The sequence below is a fragment of the Artemia sp. Qi Xiang Cuo genome, chromosome 18 (assembly GCF_049724085.1).
Source record: "Artemia sp. Qi Xiang Cuo chromosome 18, ASM4972408v1, whole genome shotgun sequence".
Classification (NCBI taxonomy): Eukaryota; Metazoa; Arthropoda; class Branchiopoda; order Anostraca; family Artemiidae; genus Artemia; species Artemia sp. Qi Xiang Cuo.
The window spans coordinates 19,781,849-19,800,579 of NC_142811.1; the positions used below are offsets into that span (position 1 = coordinate 19,781,849).

The window sequence follows — 18,731 nt, forward strand, 5'->3', positions numbered from 1 at the left end:
AAGTGAAAAGCTGTTAAGATTGGTTTTAGGGAGTATTCTTTCCAGTTATGCAATTAAAAATACATGCCAAAGTTTACTGGAACTGCTAAATGTCGATTTTTCAATTTTGGCAAAAGGGGCGAAATGCTTCAGATACGTGTTTTTGCCAGAAAAATATTTGCATGGGTTTTTGTTAGGACATTCTTGCATATACCATTCGATTCACTCCTTTCGAACTGAATTCAGTGGTATATCTAACTTGGAAAGTGACTTTTCATTTAAATACGCGTTTTTACCTTTCGACGGCCATGGTATCATGTACTATTATTGACATCGGTGCTAGAGCAAGTCCACGGAAAGTAATTACTCGGAATTATTAGTCCAACCTGTGTCTTCCATCAGAGGTAACTTTTCTACAGTTGCCACTAATTTTATATTTCCAAAATATTTTCTTTAACCTTTTGTCATACCCCGTTATGATAAATCAACCTGCCGCAAGTTCTACCCTGACTGAAGATAGATGCTCATACAGACGCCACATTAATAGCATAGTGAATGAAGAAGCCCCTAAACAACCTTTGAGGATGGATGGGACTTTAGGCAAGTGCGTCAAATATTACTCAACCCCCAATTTCTTCTTTTCTTCCTTATTTTTATTTGCCTTACTTTCATTTAGGCGCACCAAATGTGGGAATTTCCTGGGGGGGGGGTAATAGTCCACAGGGGCAATTGCCAGTAGAGATGCCATAATATCTCCCAGGACTCACCCCTGCTGCCACCTACAACTTTTTTACATAATTTATTCAAGGATTATCAATCGAGTTTAATGGGGGTCAAGGTCAATGTTGTTGTTGTTTTGGGCACGCGATAGAGTCATTAGGGAGAACACGTGGTTAGTGGGGTCAATGCTATTGTTGTTGTTTTGGGACACGCGATAGAGTCATTAGGGAGAACACGTGGTTAGTGGGGTCAATGTTGTTGTTGTTGTTTTGAGCACGCTCTCAGCGAATGCCAAGGTCAATGTTGTTGTTGTTTTGGGCACGCGATAGAGTCATTTGGGAGAACACATGGTTAATGGGCTCAATGTTATTGTTGTTTCCGGGCAAAGTTAATGACACTTTCTTCCTGTTGTTGCTCGAGGCAAATGTTTTGATCCAGGAATGGAAAACAGTTAATGACACTTCCTTCCTGTTGTTGTTCAAGGCAAATGATATGAGCTTCTGGGAAACAGTCAGATCGTGTGTTTCCAATATTTGTTCTCCAATGCAGATGTTATGAGTTTCCGGGATATCGCGTGTTTCCAATATTTGTTGTTCAACGCAAATGTTATGAGTTCCCGGGAAACAGTCAGATCGCGTGTTTCCTTCTCAGCCAATCAGAGGGCTTTGTTTACATAACAATTTGACCTTGAGATTTCGTATATAACGGGCATGCAATGTGATTCAATTATCAGAAAGTATTGTGACACAATGGATAGAACAATTGACATAATTGATGAGCTTGAGGCCTTGGCAGCCACAATTTACCATGTAAGTGCATTTTTATTATCAAACGAATTTTCCTTGGTCACCCTCTAGTATATTTAAGTAAGTACCCCCCCCCACAAACCTAGCCAAATTGCAATCTTTTTACTCAATGGAAAACATAAAATATATTCTTTTTACCCTCAACCCCCTCCCCCACTGTTTTACAATCCCAAATTCTCGCAAATAGAAATACCTTTTCGATAAATTCCTGTTTTTTATTTTCCTTGATCACCCTCCAGTATATTCAGCTAAATCCCCCCCCCCCCACAAACCTAGCAACATTGCAATCTTTTTACTCAATGGAAAACATAAAATATATTCTTTTTACCCTCAACCCCCTCCCCCCACTGTTTTACAATCCCAAATTCTCGCAAATAGAAATACCTTTTCGATAAATTCCTGTTTTTTATTTTCCTTGATCACCCTTCCAGTATATTTAAGTAAGTACCCCCCCCCCATACAATACAAACATCACTATACAATCTTTATATTTGATAGAAAACATAAAATATATTCTTTTACCCTCAACCCCCATTGTCTTACAATCCCAAATTCTCGCAAATACAAATAATTTTCGTTAAATTTTAGCCTTTCTCTATTGTATTCCTTTCTCTAACTGAGACATACGTCGCTATGTTGTTATTAACCCGCTCTGGTTTTGACACAAGACTCCAGTGCGAAGCCTATAATTAGCCGTCACCCCTCTTCCGGTTTTGTTTACAAACGCGGTCTTGCCCAAAGGTTTCACAGATCCAAATGGATTTGTTTCCCTTTGTATCAAATTAAAACAGTTTTAAGCAAAAATTAAGCTAGGCCTATGCAACCTGTATGGAAGAAGAGAAACAGATTATTTTCAAATTATGGTCTAGCAATATATTTAGGACATTATGTAACAGGGGGGAGAGGGGGCAATGCCTTCAATTCTACCGCCATCAGTGTAAAATGAAAACAAACTATTTCTTCGCATTAAAAGTAAGGGGGGATTCGGTGTGTAGACATGTACACACATTGACAAGAAAACTAATGTTTAAATATATTCTTTGCGTATATAGGCATGTTTTTTATTTTTTTCAAGCTTTCAATAAAGTTTCTTTTATATTCCCGGGCGTGAATCCTGGATTTTTGTTGGGGGAGGGGGTTAGCACTTTTAATAGTGACAAAATAGAAAAGATAATTGTTTCTTACCTTTATTGCTTCTTCATCATTTAGTGATTTTAGCTATAACATTTGAATAAAAGGTAGTAATATATATTCTTTGTTGATCTACATTGCGCTTGAATAAAACGCATGATTAACTCAATGAGAGGGATAGACCTAGGGTGGGTTAATTTTCCTAAATTTAGGGGGGGGAGAATATGGGTTTTTAGTTTACTGAAATGAGATAAATGCTTTTCTAGACAAAATTATAGTTAATAACTTCTTTCTTTAAAATAAAGGGGGAAATTATTTTGATACTAATTTTTTTCTCTTCTTTAAGGCAAATTATGAAGAATTTGCTGCCCCTACATCGATGAGAGCTAGGGGTACCGCGAATAGCGAAGAATGCGCCCCATCTCCAAGTAGAAAACCGAGAGATGACGAGGCAGCCCCCCAACTGAGACCATCCAGTATTAAGTATGCTGGCCCAACCCCAAAACAAGTGTTGTCGGCCCAAACTCCATCTGCACAGGCAACAATACAGCCAACACGAAAACCCAAAAGAGAATGGATGGATACTTTCAATGCCACAGCTCAATCTGCACAAGAAATTAATGGCATCACTTGCACATCCGCCCTCCAACATGCACTACCTGGTCCTTCGGGCACCCAAGCCCAGACGGATTATGCAAATGTAAGCATTTTTTTCCTACCTATCTATTTCTTCCAATGTTTTTCTTTTTCAATCCCAATATAAACTTGTCACATAGATATTAACCCCTCACCCCCCCCCAAACTTGGTTTTCTCCACCCTCCCTCAGAGATATCTAAATGTATTTTTTTTACCCTCAACCCCCCTCCCATTGTCTTACAATCCCAAATTCTCGCAAATAGAAATAAGTTTTCGTTAAATTCCTTCCTCCTATATTTCCAGCTAAAGTGTCTGCCGACTTCTGTCAATTCTTTGACATTAAGCCGCTATGTTTTGACATAAGCTCACCGCACAAGCATATAATTACTTTGTCACCCTTTTCCTGTTTTGTTCTATCATTAGCGACGGTTAGACCGCCAAGTCTAGGCTTTCAATGCTTTTAACATAATTCTGTTGTTTGGCCAAGAAAATTAGCTATGAATTGTTTGCAAAATTAGGAAATTGGAATTCTATGTAAGAGCGAAACAAGTTATACCCCCCAAAATAATATTCGCTATTTATGACATTGCTGAAAAGGGGGGGAGCGGGCATAGTTACCCTCGAATCTTTTTGGTCACTTAAAAAGTGCAGTCAATTACTGCTAATGCTCACCGTCTTTGAAACTCTATTCCATTCACATAGTTTTAAGAGAGATTATTCCATCTGTCAGATATTGGCGTTCTAATTTACACTGAATATTTCTATCGTGCCAAAGATTTTAGTGAAGGGGAAAGCGAGTTAACGCTTGAATCCTGGAACACTCGCGCGAGAATTAGAAATATGGAATTAGAAATATTTCAACTTTTGAAGGGCATTATGTAAATGGGGACTGGAAAGAGCTGTGGGAGGCGCTGCATGAAGCGCCGCGGGGCCGAGAAGCGCCGCAGGGATGCGCCGCAGGGGGTGCGCCGCAGGGGATGCACCGCAGGGGATGCGCCGCAGGGATGCGCCGCAGGGATGCGCCGCAAAAAAAAAAACTTCTACGTAAAACTTCCTTCTATGTCATATCTTAGATTATCTTAAGTTGAATTAACCAAATGCTTTTAAGCAATAATAATTCAAATTTTAACAGTAGGGATGATTTGAAAATAAGCTATTTTTCATTTATAGGTTGGTGCATTGGCCCCATATTCACCGTCCAGTGAAGAAGGGGAAGAAGAGGCAATGGAGTTTCAAGACAACGAAACATGGGTCAACTCTATTGAAGTACCTTTTAATATCGATGAGTTTTTAGATGATTTTCTTTTTAATGTAGAACCTAGCACAGTTGAGCAAGGTAATATTCCTGAGGGGGACTTGCCTCTGCTAAGTCCAAATACCCTACAAATTTTAGAGGATTTCACTGGGAACCCTCCTCCAGCCTCCGTTAGCCTAACGAGTCCACTTCAATCGAGTGAAGTGGCTTCCCATACCCCAGATATTGTTGAACAACTTGGGGGAGGGGGTACATCTTTCCCAGATTTTCAATTATCCAACACAATATTGAATAATATAGTTGTTTTCACTGCAACATTTGGGGATCCTTTTAATACACTTATGGGGGGAAATTTTGTTTTTGATCCTGTAGAGATTGTGCATGCCTATGTAGATAAAATTCGTGCACTGCTGGAGAACCAAATTCAGTTGTGGGGGGGTAGGGATTCAATTAAGGTTTCTATTGTTTTAAAGGTTTTCTATTTGAATGAGGGGAAAAGCGAGGTTTATTATCATTTTATACATTCCGAGATGCGCATAATTTATCCAAATTTAGAAAATTTTGAGGGTGTTTTTAGCGAGTGGGTAGGACAAATTATATCGCATCTCGAGAACTCTAACGAAAATGGGAGTGGGTCTGTAGTTTTATTTATTGAAAATTTAAGCGTAAATATTTGTAAATTTAAGAAAGATTTTATTTTAAGAGTGGGGCAGGTGGGCATAAAAGGGATACAGTTTTAAATTATAATCCAGATCTGGTAGGTTGTCGTGGTGTCAAGCGGAGCTGTTTTGAAACAGATCAAATATTTTTCAAGTATGCTTTCCTCATGTCAGCTTTCCGACCATTGAAAGATGAAGCCACCAAGAAGAATTTAGATCATTGGGCTGTACATGGGAAGGACGGGTCCGATTTCCCAGTTGTAGATTTTTCTTGCTTAGAAGGAAAATACCCAGTAACGCTAAGATCTATTGACATTTTTGAAAGGGCTAATGCTCATTTAAATATTGGCATTACTGTGGTACAATACGAAACAGAATTTGAAGATGGGACTCGCTCAAAAAAGAAGGGGGTGGTCTTTCCCGTAAGGGGCCCGTCAGTTGAATTGGTTAAACACTAGGTTTGGTTGCTTTACACACCACCTAGTCAACCGAACACAATCGGACATTTTAAGTAGAGTTCTTAACTGACATTCGTAGAGTTCTGGGGGGTGGTAAAAAGGGGCGGGGGGTATGTTTCTACTGTCCAACATTTCTATCTCGATTCCGTATTGATATAAAACTACGGGGTCATATGAAGCATTGTAGACAGCAGGGATATCAGACAGTGGAAACGGTTTCAGGGGATAGGGCCATTTTACGTTTTAAAAATTTTCAGAATACTCTTCTCCAATGCAACAAAATATCTTTAGACTGTGAAGCTAAGCTGGTGGAGGTGAATGACCCCCAATATCCAAACCGAATCAAAAAACACCAAGCTATTGCAGTGTCCTATGCACCCGCACAAAGAGATAATTCTAACACTATGCAGTTGTTAGAAATAGTAGAGATAGTGTATTAGGGGGATGAGTGCATGGTCAAGGCATTGACTAAACTGATTGGCAGGGCTAATGGCGCTATTTCTCGTTTGAGAAATACGCATTATCCAATGGTGCTGTCTGCAGAGGATCGTCTCGCGATTAAAAATCAAAAAATATGTTGGGTTTGTACGGGGGAGTTTGTAGAGGAGGATACGGGAACTAAAGGGAAAAGAGGGGGAGTGGAACAGTCAGAGACCATGATCACTTGTGGCAGGAATTATCATCGGGGGGTAGGAATTTTTGGGGGGTAGCACATCAATCATGTAATTTAAATGTTAGCCAACAGTTTTTTATCCCTGTTTTTATCCATAATTCTAATTATGACCTAAAATTTATTTTACAGGCACTGGCACGTATGCATCGGGAGGGTGGGGGAGTAGATAGTCCATGGGTGAATACTTCATTGACCTATAACATTATTCCCAAATCGGCCGAGATGTTAGTGCTTCTTGAACTTAAATGGCAGGCTATGGATAATGGGCGTACGTGCTGTAATAAAATTAGGTTTTTAGATTCTTTTAGTTTTTTCCCCAAATCTTTAAGTCAACTAATTGAAGTGCAGAAAAACGACAATTTTGATAGCTTTCCCTTGCTTAAACAGCACTTTCCAGACAGTGAAATGTATGACCTATTAACCAGCAAAGGTGTATATGCATATGATTATTACTGTTCTGGCGCTATTATTACTGTTCGCTTAAGCGAGGAGAAACTACCTCCAATTGAAGCTTTTCACAATTCACTGACCAACAGTGAATGCAGAGCCGAGGAGTATGAGTTTGCCAAGAAGGTGTGGGCTAAGGGGGATTGTAAAAATTAGTGTGATGCTTGTAAAATCTACTTTGACAGGGACGTTCATACTGTACTTTAGATAGTAATCACTGCTAGAGATAAAAGCTATTTTTATTTGGGTTAAGGCAGTTGATATAAGTTGTCCACACCCCATTTGGTATGTGTTTTAATTTTAAAATACTCAGGGATTACAGAAACATAAGCGACGACTAATGTAGGAAACAGGCTGTGGAATGACTACTGAGGGGAGGACATATTTTTCATGGGAGATGAATCGTATCAACTGAACTGAGTGGACAAAGCACCGGTGTAAAGTCAAACGCAGTTTTCTTGGACATGAACTTGTTAGAACCCTCAGCACGATCTCGTTACACTTTGCCGTATGGGAAATATCAAAGGCTTGAGATTCCTTTCGAGCTCCCCAAGATTGCAACCATCGACGACACTATGTCGCACGGAGGTTTCTATTAAATTGATGGTCAAATCCCGCTGGCCCTTCACGACTCTGTCAAAGATTTTGTTTTTCCCTGTATCAATCGACCAGTGACCAGGGACTCGCTGAGCCCCTACAATCGATCATTGGTTGAGGATATGGGGATGCATTGGACCCCCTCTAAACCAAAAGGTTTCCTACCTTTAAATTCACTGTAATGTTCAACTGTGCTAGTTCCAAGTGTATTTTGTTGATGTATAGAAAAGTGTTGTACAAAAAGTGTTTTTTTGTACAGAAAAGTGTTGATGTACAAAAAAGTGTTGTAGATGGACAAAGGTGTTGTATAGAAAAGTGTTTAAAGACAATAAGTGTTTATTTATAAAGTGTTATCATTGTTCATGTTGAATAAATAGAGTTTTAATGTTGACCATGAAATTTTGTAAGGTTGAACAAGTGTTCATATTGCTGTAATAAATGTTGCAATGAAATATTGTTTTTGTTGTTCTTGAATAGATAGATCTATGGGGAAATTACTACTTATTCATTGGACACATATGATTTACAGTTAGTCATAGTCCGACCGTTGTCAACAGCATGTATCAATTTAAAACAGCCTTCAGATCATTTCTGTGTGGGCCCTCAATGTCGGTGAAAACAACACTGTTAACTAAAATAATTCAAAATTGCGATAAAATGTTTTTGGAAAAACCGAAGAAAATCTACTATTGCTATAGTATTTGGCAAGAGTCCTATGATAAAATAAAAGCTATTACCACAACCATACCAATACAATTCATTAGAGGACTTGATGTTTTCAATAGTATTCAACCGAACTCGTGGCTGATTATTGATGATTTGGCTGAATCCATTGAAAAGTTCTCACAGGAAATGCTACAATTGTTCACTGTCCGATCTCATCATGAACACATTTCCATAACCCTAGTTCTACACAATCTGTTTCATCAGAGCAAATGTATGCGAACCCTTGGTTTGTATTTCATTATCTATATTATCTATCGAGTCGTGCGTGATTCTAGCTCGCTCATAACTCTCAATAAAAAGATATACCCCCGCACACCAAAAATTATGTTGTCTGCGTACACTCAGGCGACAAGCAATCCATACGGTTACATTTTGTTGAATCTTAATAAGAGCACGCCCGAGGATCTACGTGTAGTCACCAACAGTTTTGACAATCAAATTACAGTATATCTTCTGGAGAACAGTAGAAAAGCCTATTAGTTACCATCATAACACTGAAAAAACTAAATGAACAACGACATTTATTTTCCCTTTTGAGTACTTCAAAACCCTTGCTTAGGAAGGCTATACTCAACCATGGCGTCAACAATGATTTCATTAATCTAATATCTGAACTTTGTTTAAATTTACCTGAGGGCAATATTCAACTGCCAGATGGTTTTAGAAAACGGAAAAAGCAACATTGTTCCACTGTACGTGCCTTGGATTTTAAATACGAGGGAAACAAATTTAAAAGAAAACGGCTCCTTCAAGCGGGCGGTAGCTTTTTCACACTTTTACTGCCAATAATTGCAGGTCTTGTAAACAGTTTTCTCTAGATGGCAAAACCCTATAAATTGACACCATTTGAACTTTTCCTCTCGCCCGTCGAACATTTTGAAGACAATCTAAACAAATTCATTAATGATGAGAATATTGCCGACGATAAAAAACTGCTTTTACTTCAAGATGCTTTGTGACGCATGGAGAAACATAAACCTTATCGCGAGAGACCCGCCACTGATCCCTCTTCATCTCCTCAAGATTCTATACAGACAAAGGAGAAGGAATTGAATTTCGATTGTATTGAAAATTGGAAATCTATTGCCACTGACCTATCGGGAACAGAGTAAAAAAGTATTATCGTATCTCGTGTTTGAAACTGGTGATCAAGTTCAAGTCGACAGCACAGGGAAACGAATTATAATTCAGGGAAAAAGTTATAATCTAGTTGATTTAATTTGTGATATGGTAACGAAACGTAAAGGACTTTTATCCTTTGACAATAATCTATACACCTTTCTAAGTGTATCAAAATTTCCCATAAGTCTTATTGGCAATAAGCCAATTCTAAGGAAACTAAGAGAATATAGCTCTCCAACAACACCATTTAAAAAAGAAGAAGATTCAATATTTGAAGATACTAGCACCACTGATTTTACAACACCTGTGACTGCTAGTCAAAAGCGAAGACGAATTGATTCACTCTCCAGTGTGCAAAATGGGAGTGGACATTACACTACGTGTTTACGCTCAAAATGGATGAAGTTCTGAAAGGTGTCTATGGAAATATTGGTGAAGCGGGAAGTTTAAGTTCCCCCACCATTCTTTCTAGAGTTGTCTCCGGCACCACATTGAAAAATGCAAAAGAGTATCTAGAAAATGAACCAAGTTACACACTACATCAAAATCACAGGCTTCGCAGCAAGCACTATCAACAAGCTAACGACTTTTTCCCTCGGATTATACTGCAAACGGATCTCTTAACTCTAGATACGGTTAAGCATCGCTAAAATGCACCCTAACCCGCGATTTTAATTGCACACAGGGCACTTATTTGCTATGAATCTGCTTGCCCGTTGAGTTCACTAAGTGGTGTTGAAGTTTCTCGGAGTATAGAAAGTATTCTCCAACAGGATTCGTATAGGAAAATTCAATCGGATCGCGGCAGTGAATTTGTTAATCCCCAAGTGCAAAAGGTTCTTTTGAAATATAATACAACACTATATCATAGTCACAGCCCGATAAAGGCTGCATTGGTTGAACGATTAATAAGAACGATCCGTCTATTAATTTCAAGATATTGTACATTGAAAAATACATCTGCTTTTATTCATGATTTAGATAAAATCATGCAGATATACAACCATCGACCACATCGATCATTGTCCAACTCTAGCCCTCGGGATGTTCATTATAGTGAAAATACATTTGATGCTTTTCTAAAGCAATACTCCAATGGCAATGAGAAGAAAAAGAAGAAGAAATTCAATGTTGGTGATACTGTTCGAATTAATAGAACCACCAATATTTTTGAAAAGGGGAAATATTTATGAAGCACTGAAATGTTTAAAGTATACAAAATTCTAGACACCATACCCACAACTTACGTACTGGGAGACTCCAAAGATGCTGAGATTCTCGGCGGTTTTTACGACTATGAACTGCAAAAAGTTAAAAACACTAGCGATCGTTACCAAATTGAAAAGATGATAAAGAGACGTACTCTTAGGAGTAAGAAACAGTTACTTGTTCGCTCGCTAGGATACAACTTGGATTTTGATTCTTGGGTCAGTGCTGAAGATATTAACAATGCCCAATGATTTCTATGTGACTTTCAAGTCCAATTTTTCTGATCCTCTCTACAATGATCTGAATAAAACAAGTGATTTTTGGACAAAACTCTCCCCCACCATTAAATTTGACGGAAAGTATGAAGTGGCTCTTGTCGATTGTATTCTTAGAAATACTTATGACATCCTTAGAAGGGAACATAAATGCAGCATAAAAGCTCGACCCTACGATTGGCCACTCATCTACGATCAGGATGATTATTGGCTACTCGTTAACCATCGAGATACAAATGAAAAAATAAATTAATGTGGATAAACATATATTGTATTATCCTACGAGGAGCCAAATAGCGTGTACGCTTTAGGTTGCACCCACAATCAAGGTCTGTTCGCTCGTAAAAAAGGATAAATTTATTGAAACCACTAAAAGGTGGAAGTTAATGTTTGCTATTTTCCACCTTCTGCAGATAAAACCATCACCCTATCTTATAGTCAAGAGAAGGTGCTTGGCTTTAAGCTCAATACAATCAATGGTAAAAGTGCCGGAAACTCTAATTTCATTTTGCTGACTACCCGCCTGCCTTCTCCACGGACACTTGTATATTTCTCTATGCCTTATTTGTGGAAAGATCTAGGGTTGGTAATTCAAATGTTCCCCTCCTACGAGTTCTTGAACGAAAAACCAACCAAGAACATGTCCATAACTACAATATAAAGCAACTGCAGTATATCCCCGTAAACACATCCTATTTGGAACTCTGTCAGTTAACACTAAGAACTGAATTAGGTGATCCCATAGCAATTTCAAAAGGTTTGGCTGTGATTACATGTCATTTTCGCCCCATCGTTCAACAGCAAGATGTCTAATAGAAAAGTGGTATTCACTTGTCCTGACATTGACTGCTATGTTAACATTCTTGGCCCAAGAACAGAGGGCAATGGAATGGACTATTACAAGGGTCGCTCGTCAATGTCTGGCTACGGTCTTGGCAGCTGGTTTGCTAAGTTGTTTTGCTCTTCACTACCACTGGCTAGAAAATATCTTGTACCGGCTGCGACAGATTTTGCATCCTCTACACTATACGATTGGGGCTCTGGCAAGGATTTTAAAAAAAGTGCTACGGAAAATCTTAGGTCCAGTTTGCGAACCCTTGGCGAGAAATTAAAACAAAATGGTAAAGGCTTAAAAAGGTCAAGAAACAATGCATCACTCATCAGTCTCCACTCAGGACGGAAACGAAAGACATCATCCCTTTTGTCAAAGAAAAGAAGGAAAAAGCTGACATGTAGTGTAAACAGAAGGCCCAGGAAGAGAATTGTTAGATAGAAACTTGATTTCTTCTCTTAAAATGTCCTACCTGCCACATAAGGATTCTCAACCTTCAATCACCGCCTCATTGAATCTATTCAATGCCGAAAATGTTGATGTGAGTGTCAAGCATGGATACTATGAACAATTTTATCCACTACAACCCCTCTCCAATATTATCCACTTTCAAATTTAGTCCAATGAAGACTAATTTATGAACATGTCTTCGACATTTATAGATTTGCAAATGAAAGTCCGGAAATCTGATAATACAATGCCAGTTCGAGCCGATGGGATATCCTATGAAAATTGTATACTACATAATTTATTTCGTCAAATTAGTGTCTACATCAACGGCACGCTGGTGAGCACAAGCAATAATTTATCAAACTATGCAAGCTATATGCAATTCATGCTGATGACACCCAAGTCATACAAGGAATTGAGAGGCGCCTCCAATGGATATGAATATATTACTAATACTGATAGTACAGATGCACTTATAAATGCTACAACTAGTGATTTACATCTAGTTGGAAAAATATACTATTAATTATTTAATATACTCTAATGGCTACTGGCCAATTTTATAGTAGATAAAAAACTGATGCTATCACCCTTCAATTTCATATTGAGAAAACAGGTTACCACAACCACTGATCTAAGTCTCTCCCTCACCTTAGCACTACTCCATGTACGCAAACAGCAGGTTATGAGTTCTGTTGCTTTGGCCGTGGAAAAACTAAGAGCCAATGGAAATAATATTAAACTGCTTGTTCCTCATACAATCACCAATCAACGTCATATTGCCATAGGGTCACGCACATTCACCGATTCATCCTTTATCAATTGCGAAATCCCCTCGAAACGTGCATTGGCATTTGTAAAAAGCACCTGTGCAATAGGATCATGGACTGAATGCCCACATAAATTCGAGATGTTTGGACTTTCATCTCTTGTGTGCAAAGTAAATGGTATCCCACTCTACAATCTATCTTTTGATAAATCCTATAGAACATTGTATGAGTTGACCATGCAAACCCTAGATCATGATTCGCAACTATTTGAAAATGGTATAACCGAAGATGTGTTCTCTGAAACACATGATATTATTGTATTGGATTTGTCTGGCGCACAGGATATGAGCATAGTACGTACGGGGAGTATGCGTTTAGAGTGTACATATTCAAACCCATTAGCTGTGAGTATTGCCCTGATCTCACTAAATCAATGTAAAACCTATTGGGAAATCACTCCCGAAGGCAGTGTTCTACTAGACTTGGCGCCATGAACACCAGTCAAATAATCAATGTATTTAATCTGGACTCCTACATGTCCCAGTACAAATCCAATTGTCTACCCTCAGACTATCTAGGAAAAATCAAAAGCGTCAACAATACCCTAATTATTGTTAATAGCAGTCCGTCGACTGTACTGACGGGTCATTGGCTATGCATCTTTCAAACGACGAAGACGATTGAATTTTTTGATCCTCTTGGTCTACCCTATACATTCTACACATCTCACATCAGCAACTATATTGAGAGCAGTGGGAAAACTATTATTCAAAATCAAAAGAGGGTGCAGGATCTAAAGACTAAAAGCTGTCGCTTCCACGCACTACTATATTTTGTGTTCCGATGTCGGGGTTATACTTACATGCAGTTTTTCAATATTTATAGTGACAACCCACGTCTGAATGACTTTCTAGTGGAAAATATACTTACATGTGTATTTATTATTGATTCTAGTGCCCTAAGTCCAAAGTGCTTAAAAAATGTTTGTGAATTTGCTTATTAATAAAATGTATATGTGAACCAATATCTTTAAATTTTTACTTTTAGATTTCTTCATCGGTGTATAGACAACTGTCGTGAATTACTAATGCTGGTAAATCATTTCGATTCACTGTATATTGATCTTGATTGAGTACAAAGCAAGGGTCACATTTTCTGCAGTACAATGTTGCTTCACTCTTGTCATATCTCTTTGCATAGTCAATGATACTATTTGCATTCATATTATGAAATTCACGAGTTTCAATCTGTCTATTTGAACCAATATCACATAGTGTTTTCAAGTGGTGAATCACATTCGGTGACTGCCAAATAAAAATCACTTGGTTTATAGTCATAGTAAGCAGTGTCATCACAGCGATGACGTAGAAACCAGATTGTCTTTTTACCCCAACAGTTGAATTGTGGACAAGATTCTTCTTCCCAGAATACTTTTAATCCACGACGATACCAATCCCGTAGAAATAAACTAAAATCACGTTTAGGATTCTTTCCAATCATAGGGGGGTAAGTATTCTCCCACTGATCGCATTTATCATTGTGACAATTGGAGCACAGGTGCCCTCTAGGGTGGGAGTCAAACACCTCCTCAAGACATGAATTACATCCTTTAATTGATACTGCATAGCCTCTATGTAATTTGCAAGGATTACATAATTTACACTTTTCACTATAGTCATCAATAATTGTACAATTCTCGTATTGAGTCCAACTGCCAAGAATGTACAAGCACAATGGGCATATATAGAACATTTTTTTGATTTTCGGGATCAACTCTCTCACAGATAAAAAGAAACTGATCATCCTCGCTCGATAAGGTCAAAGTGGAGGAAGGGGGAGAGGAGTAACTCTGTGACGTTATATTATTCGATGGAAGAGCCATGTACATCGGCAGTGAAAATTTATCTACGATGTTATTCCGCCTTGTTTCAATTAATATATCAATAAATTAGCTATAAGCATTTGAATCACATTCTAAAAGTTTCATACAATAGTCCAATGGGGGAGAATCAGTTTTCATTATATTGTCAAGTATTCCTTCGGAGAATATCTTATGATTGAGAGATAACTTAAGAAAATCATCATCCAAAATCCTATGTTTTTCAATAAATACTAGATTTAATCTAAGTCTCTCTTTCTCAAATTTATTCATTTTTCAGTCCTTTCACTCTAACCGCCAACTCTAAACTAACCTTGATTCGCTAGCTCTAACCACTTCCCCTTGATTACGCAATCAAGTTCGCGGAAATACATTTCTCCTTCGATTAAGCAATCAAGTTCTCGGACATCCACCTCCCCTTCGATTACGCAATCAAGTTCTCGGAAATTCACTTCCCCTCGAGTCCTAGATCAATAACATTGTTCCCGTTATAATTCAATGCACATTTGCAACCTTTGTCCAAGAATTATTACACATAGAAACAAGAAATAAATCAATCATGAAAATTAGGTCATTGACAAACTTTGATTACGCAATCATTTTACCACGTGTTCTTCCTAATGACTCTATCGCGTGCCCAAAACAACAACAACATTGACCTTGACCCCCATTAGACTCGATCGATAATCCTTGAATAAATTATGTAAAAAAGTTGTAGGTGGCAGCACGGGTGAGTCCTGGGAGATATTATGGCATCTCTACTATTGCCCGTAGAAATAGACGACAGAATATGATTTTAGCCTGATTTGTCTTAAAATTCCAGGCGATGTAAGCACCTTCATTAAAATTTCAGAACCAAATTACCCTCCATTAAGACAATTGCAAAAATTAGGGAAACAAATCTGGTTGTACAGATTCGCGACGTCTTTTTTTAGCAAACAATAAAACATAACTGTTTTTAGTGAATGATCTTGACAAGCCCGTATCCAGGGGGGAGGGAGGTAGGGGGCTTGAGCCCCCCCCTAGAAATGTTTGTCCGAGTCGTAAAAAACGTAATAAAAATGAATGTAAACACATTTTCGATGCGTTTTTTAAGTTTTTTGTATCCCCCCCCCCAAAAAAAATATCCTGGATACGGCCCTGGACCTTATTTTAACATACATTTATTTAAAGAAACAAACCATTACAACAAAGTTTGAAAAAAACAATTTTGAATAATTTAATGGATTAAGATACGAGTATATTCAAGATGTCAAGAGGATGTGGGCCAGGAAAGTTTCTACCTTTTTTCAACTGCTTTTTCAACCTTCTGCTTTTTCAACCATCTGCTTTTTCAGCCACATCTAGTGTAAATTTTTAAGTTCTAGGGGGGACAGCAGCCCTCCTGCCCCTCCCACCGTACGTCCATGTTTTTGCTTGTCTTTTTTTTATTACGGCTCTTTACTTTTCTTTGAAAAAGTTCTGTTTGGAAAATGTTCTGTTTAACTGCCACAAAATCACAATGTGATTTCCAACTTAAATTAAAATAGAGACTACAGCCTAAGTGCTGAACACCATTTACATGCTTTAAAAATTCCCCATTAAAGATAATCTTATTATCTAAAATACAGGAAACTTCATTTCTTTAAAATGTCATGAAATTTGTTTTTGAAATATTCACTACCAAATAACTAGAATTTGTAAAACTTATCAATTCAGCGAGGGCCTTATTTGTCTTCTCAATTAACTGGTTCAGACAAGTAGCTGTAATCGTAAACACCGTGTCATCAGCAAAAGACGTTATCAGTGCACCTGATACATAAAAACGCATAAGTGGGCCAAGCACGGAACCCTTAGGCACACCAGAATTAACGATAAAATAAACGATAAGAATAAACCCCTAGATCCCTAAACGGCTTAGCCTACGCAATAAAATTTTATGAACCACCGTGTCAAAAGTCTTTCTAAAGTCTATAAATACTGAAAGTACCAGTACACTTTTTTAGAGAGCACCATTGATGAAATCTGTTAGGTGCTGGACTGCATTTATTGCAGAGTGGTTTTTCTTGAAACCAAACTGGGTATCACTAAGAAACCGTAAGTAGTCAGATGGTTATTAAGTCGTCGATGCATCACTTTCTCATGCAGCTTAGTAAATACGGGCAATATTTAAATCAGCCTCCAATTAGACGAATCAATCTATGAACCCCTTTGTGAAGCGGAATAACTCTTGCCTCTTTCAGCCGAGTAGGAAATTCACCTTTCTTTAAAAAAAAGGTTAATCAAAAATACAATACAAGGAAACAAATATGCCATAGCATGCTTGAACGTTTTCAGATGAATTCCATCATTCACTGAAGATCTTGATTTTACCAATCCTTTTATCTGTTTTATTTCTTCAACGTTAATTTCATCTGCAGACATTTCCAATCCAACTCCCCTTTCATCACTAAACATCTCATTAATTTAATTATTTTCATCGTACGGATTCTCACTTATTGATTCACCAATCTTAGAAAAAATTTTACCAAACAAATTACCACTTTGTCATTTCCCTCAACAAATTTACCATCAAAGATCAGACTAGGAGGAATCTCGGTCTCTTACTTCTTATTTACGACTTCATTTATAATATTCCAAGTCGTTTTCGTATTGCCTTTGTTTTCCTTAAATGTCTCTCCATAATATTAGCGGATGCATGACCTCCTTAGCCGATTTACTTTATTACGGATTTGTTTAAATTCATTTCGATCTTGACTATGGTTACTATTTAAATAACTCAAATACAATGTATTTCTCCTTCTAATTGAGTCTAGTAGCTCCATAGTTACCAAAGGTTTCCAGGGATCCTTTTTTCTCACCTTTATGCTCTTTACTCGGCAAGTTCTCTCAAATATTGGCTGCAATGTGTCCATGAACTTAACGAATGCCGCAGAAGCACTTTCAGATTCTTCATAAACTGGTTTCCATGACACGATACTTAGTTCCTCTCTAAACTTCTGTAGGTTCTCTTTTTTTAGTTGCCAAAGTAGCCCCAATTCTAGGCTTATACCGTGTCAAGAAAGCCACTGACTTAAAAAAAGCTCCCCAGACATAAGTTAGGTTTGGGATCAGTTCATTCAACAATTAATATTTACCAAATCATATTATTGAGTTACAACTAAAGTGAATATACCACTCGATGCCCTTTTTTAATGCTCTTTACGAATAAACTTTTGGCTATCTTGAAAAGTATTTTGAATGGGTAAATATTTACCAAATCATATTATTGAGTTAAGACTAAAGTGAATATACCACTCGATGCTTTATTTTATGCTCTTTACGAATAAACTTTTCGCTATCTTGAAAAGTATTTTGAATGGGTAAATACCTACCAAATCATATTATTGAGTTACGACTAAAGTGAATATACCACTTGATGCCTTATTTTATGCTCTTTACGAATATAATAATCATCTTTGTCGGAAATGAATTTTAACCCCCACTCCTATATATACCAATTCGGGGTATATATTTACACATTAGGGGGGTGGAGGTACTTTTATTTCTGATGTAAATGAGAGGTAAGTTCAAACTTTCCCCCCACCCACCTCCCTAATGTGCAAATATATACCCTGAATTGGTATATATAGAGGTGGGGGATAGAATTATTTCCGACAAAAATGATTATTATATTCGTAAAGAGCATAAAAAATGGCATCGAGTGGTATATTCACTTTAGTCTTAACTCAATAATATGATTTGGTAAATATTTACCCATTCACCTAGGTCAAATACTTTTCAAGTTAGCCAAAAGTGCATCATCTGGAATTTTACCCCTATGTAGGCTATATTGTTCACATAATACATTTTGGAGAGAAAAATTATTATATAGCCCGTGCCCCTTGACTCTCCGGATGTAGAACCCTCTTGCCTCCCCCAATAAAAATGCTGGAGCTACGCCCCTGCCCCGCCCACAATACATTCCTGCGTAGGCCCTTACCAAAGTCCATTAGAGCTTACCTCATTAATATTCCTTTTAGTTTCTTCTCCCAAGTCACTCATTACTTTCAACGGTACGAAAACTAATATTCATTCATAAGATAAGTCGGGCTTAATCATACCTACGCTATTTTACCACTAGTATC

General features: G+C 37.7%; 1 protein-coding gene across 1 annotated transcript in view; it reads right to left on the reverse strand.

The window, feature by feature from the left end:
* The window catches only part of LOC148941297 (SEC14-like protein 2), a 38,373-nt gene extending 19,642 nt beyond the window's left edge, over positions 1–18,731 (reverse strand). The window contains 1 exon segment of the mRNA XM_089104090.1: positions 18,607–18,731. Within this exon segment, the coding sequence (XP_088960216.1) occupies positions 18,607–18,648 (42 nt within the window). The 5' untranslated portion in view covers positions 18,649–18,731.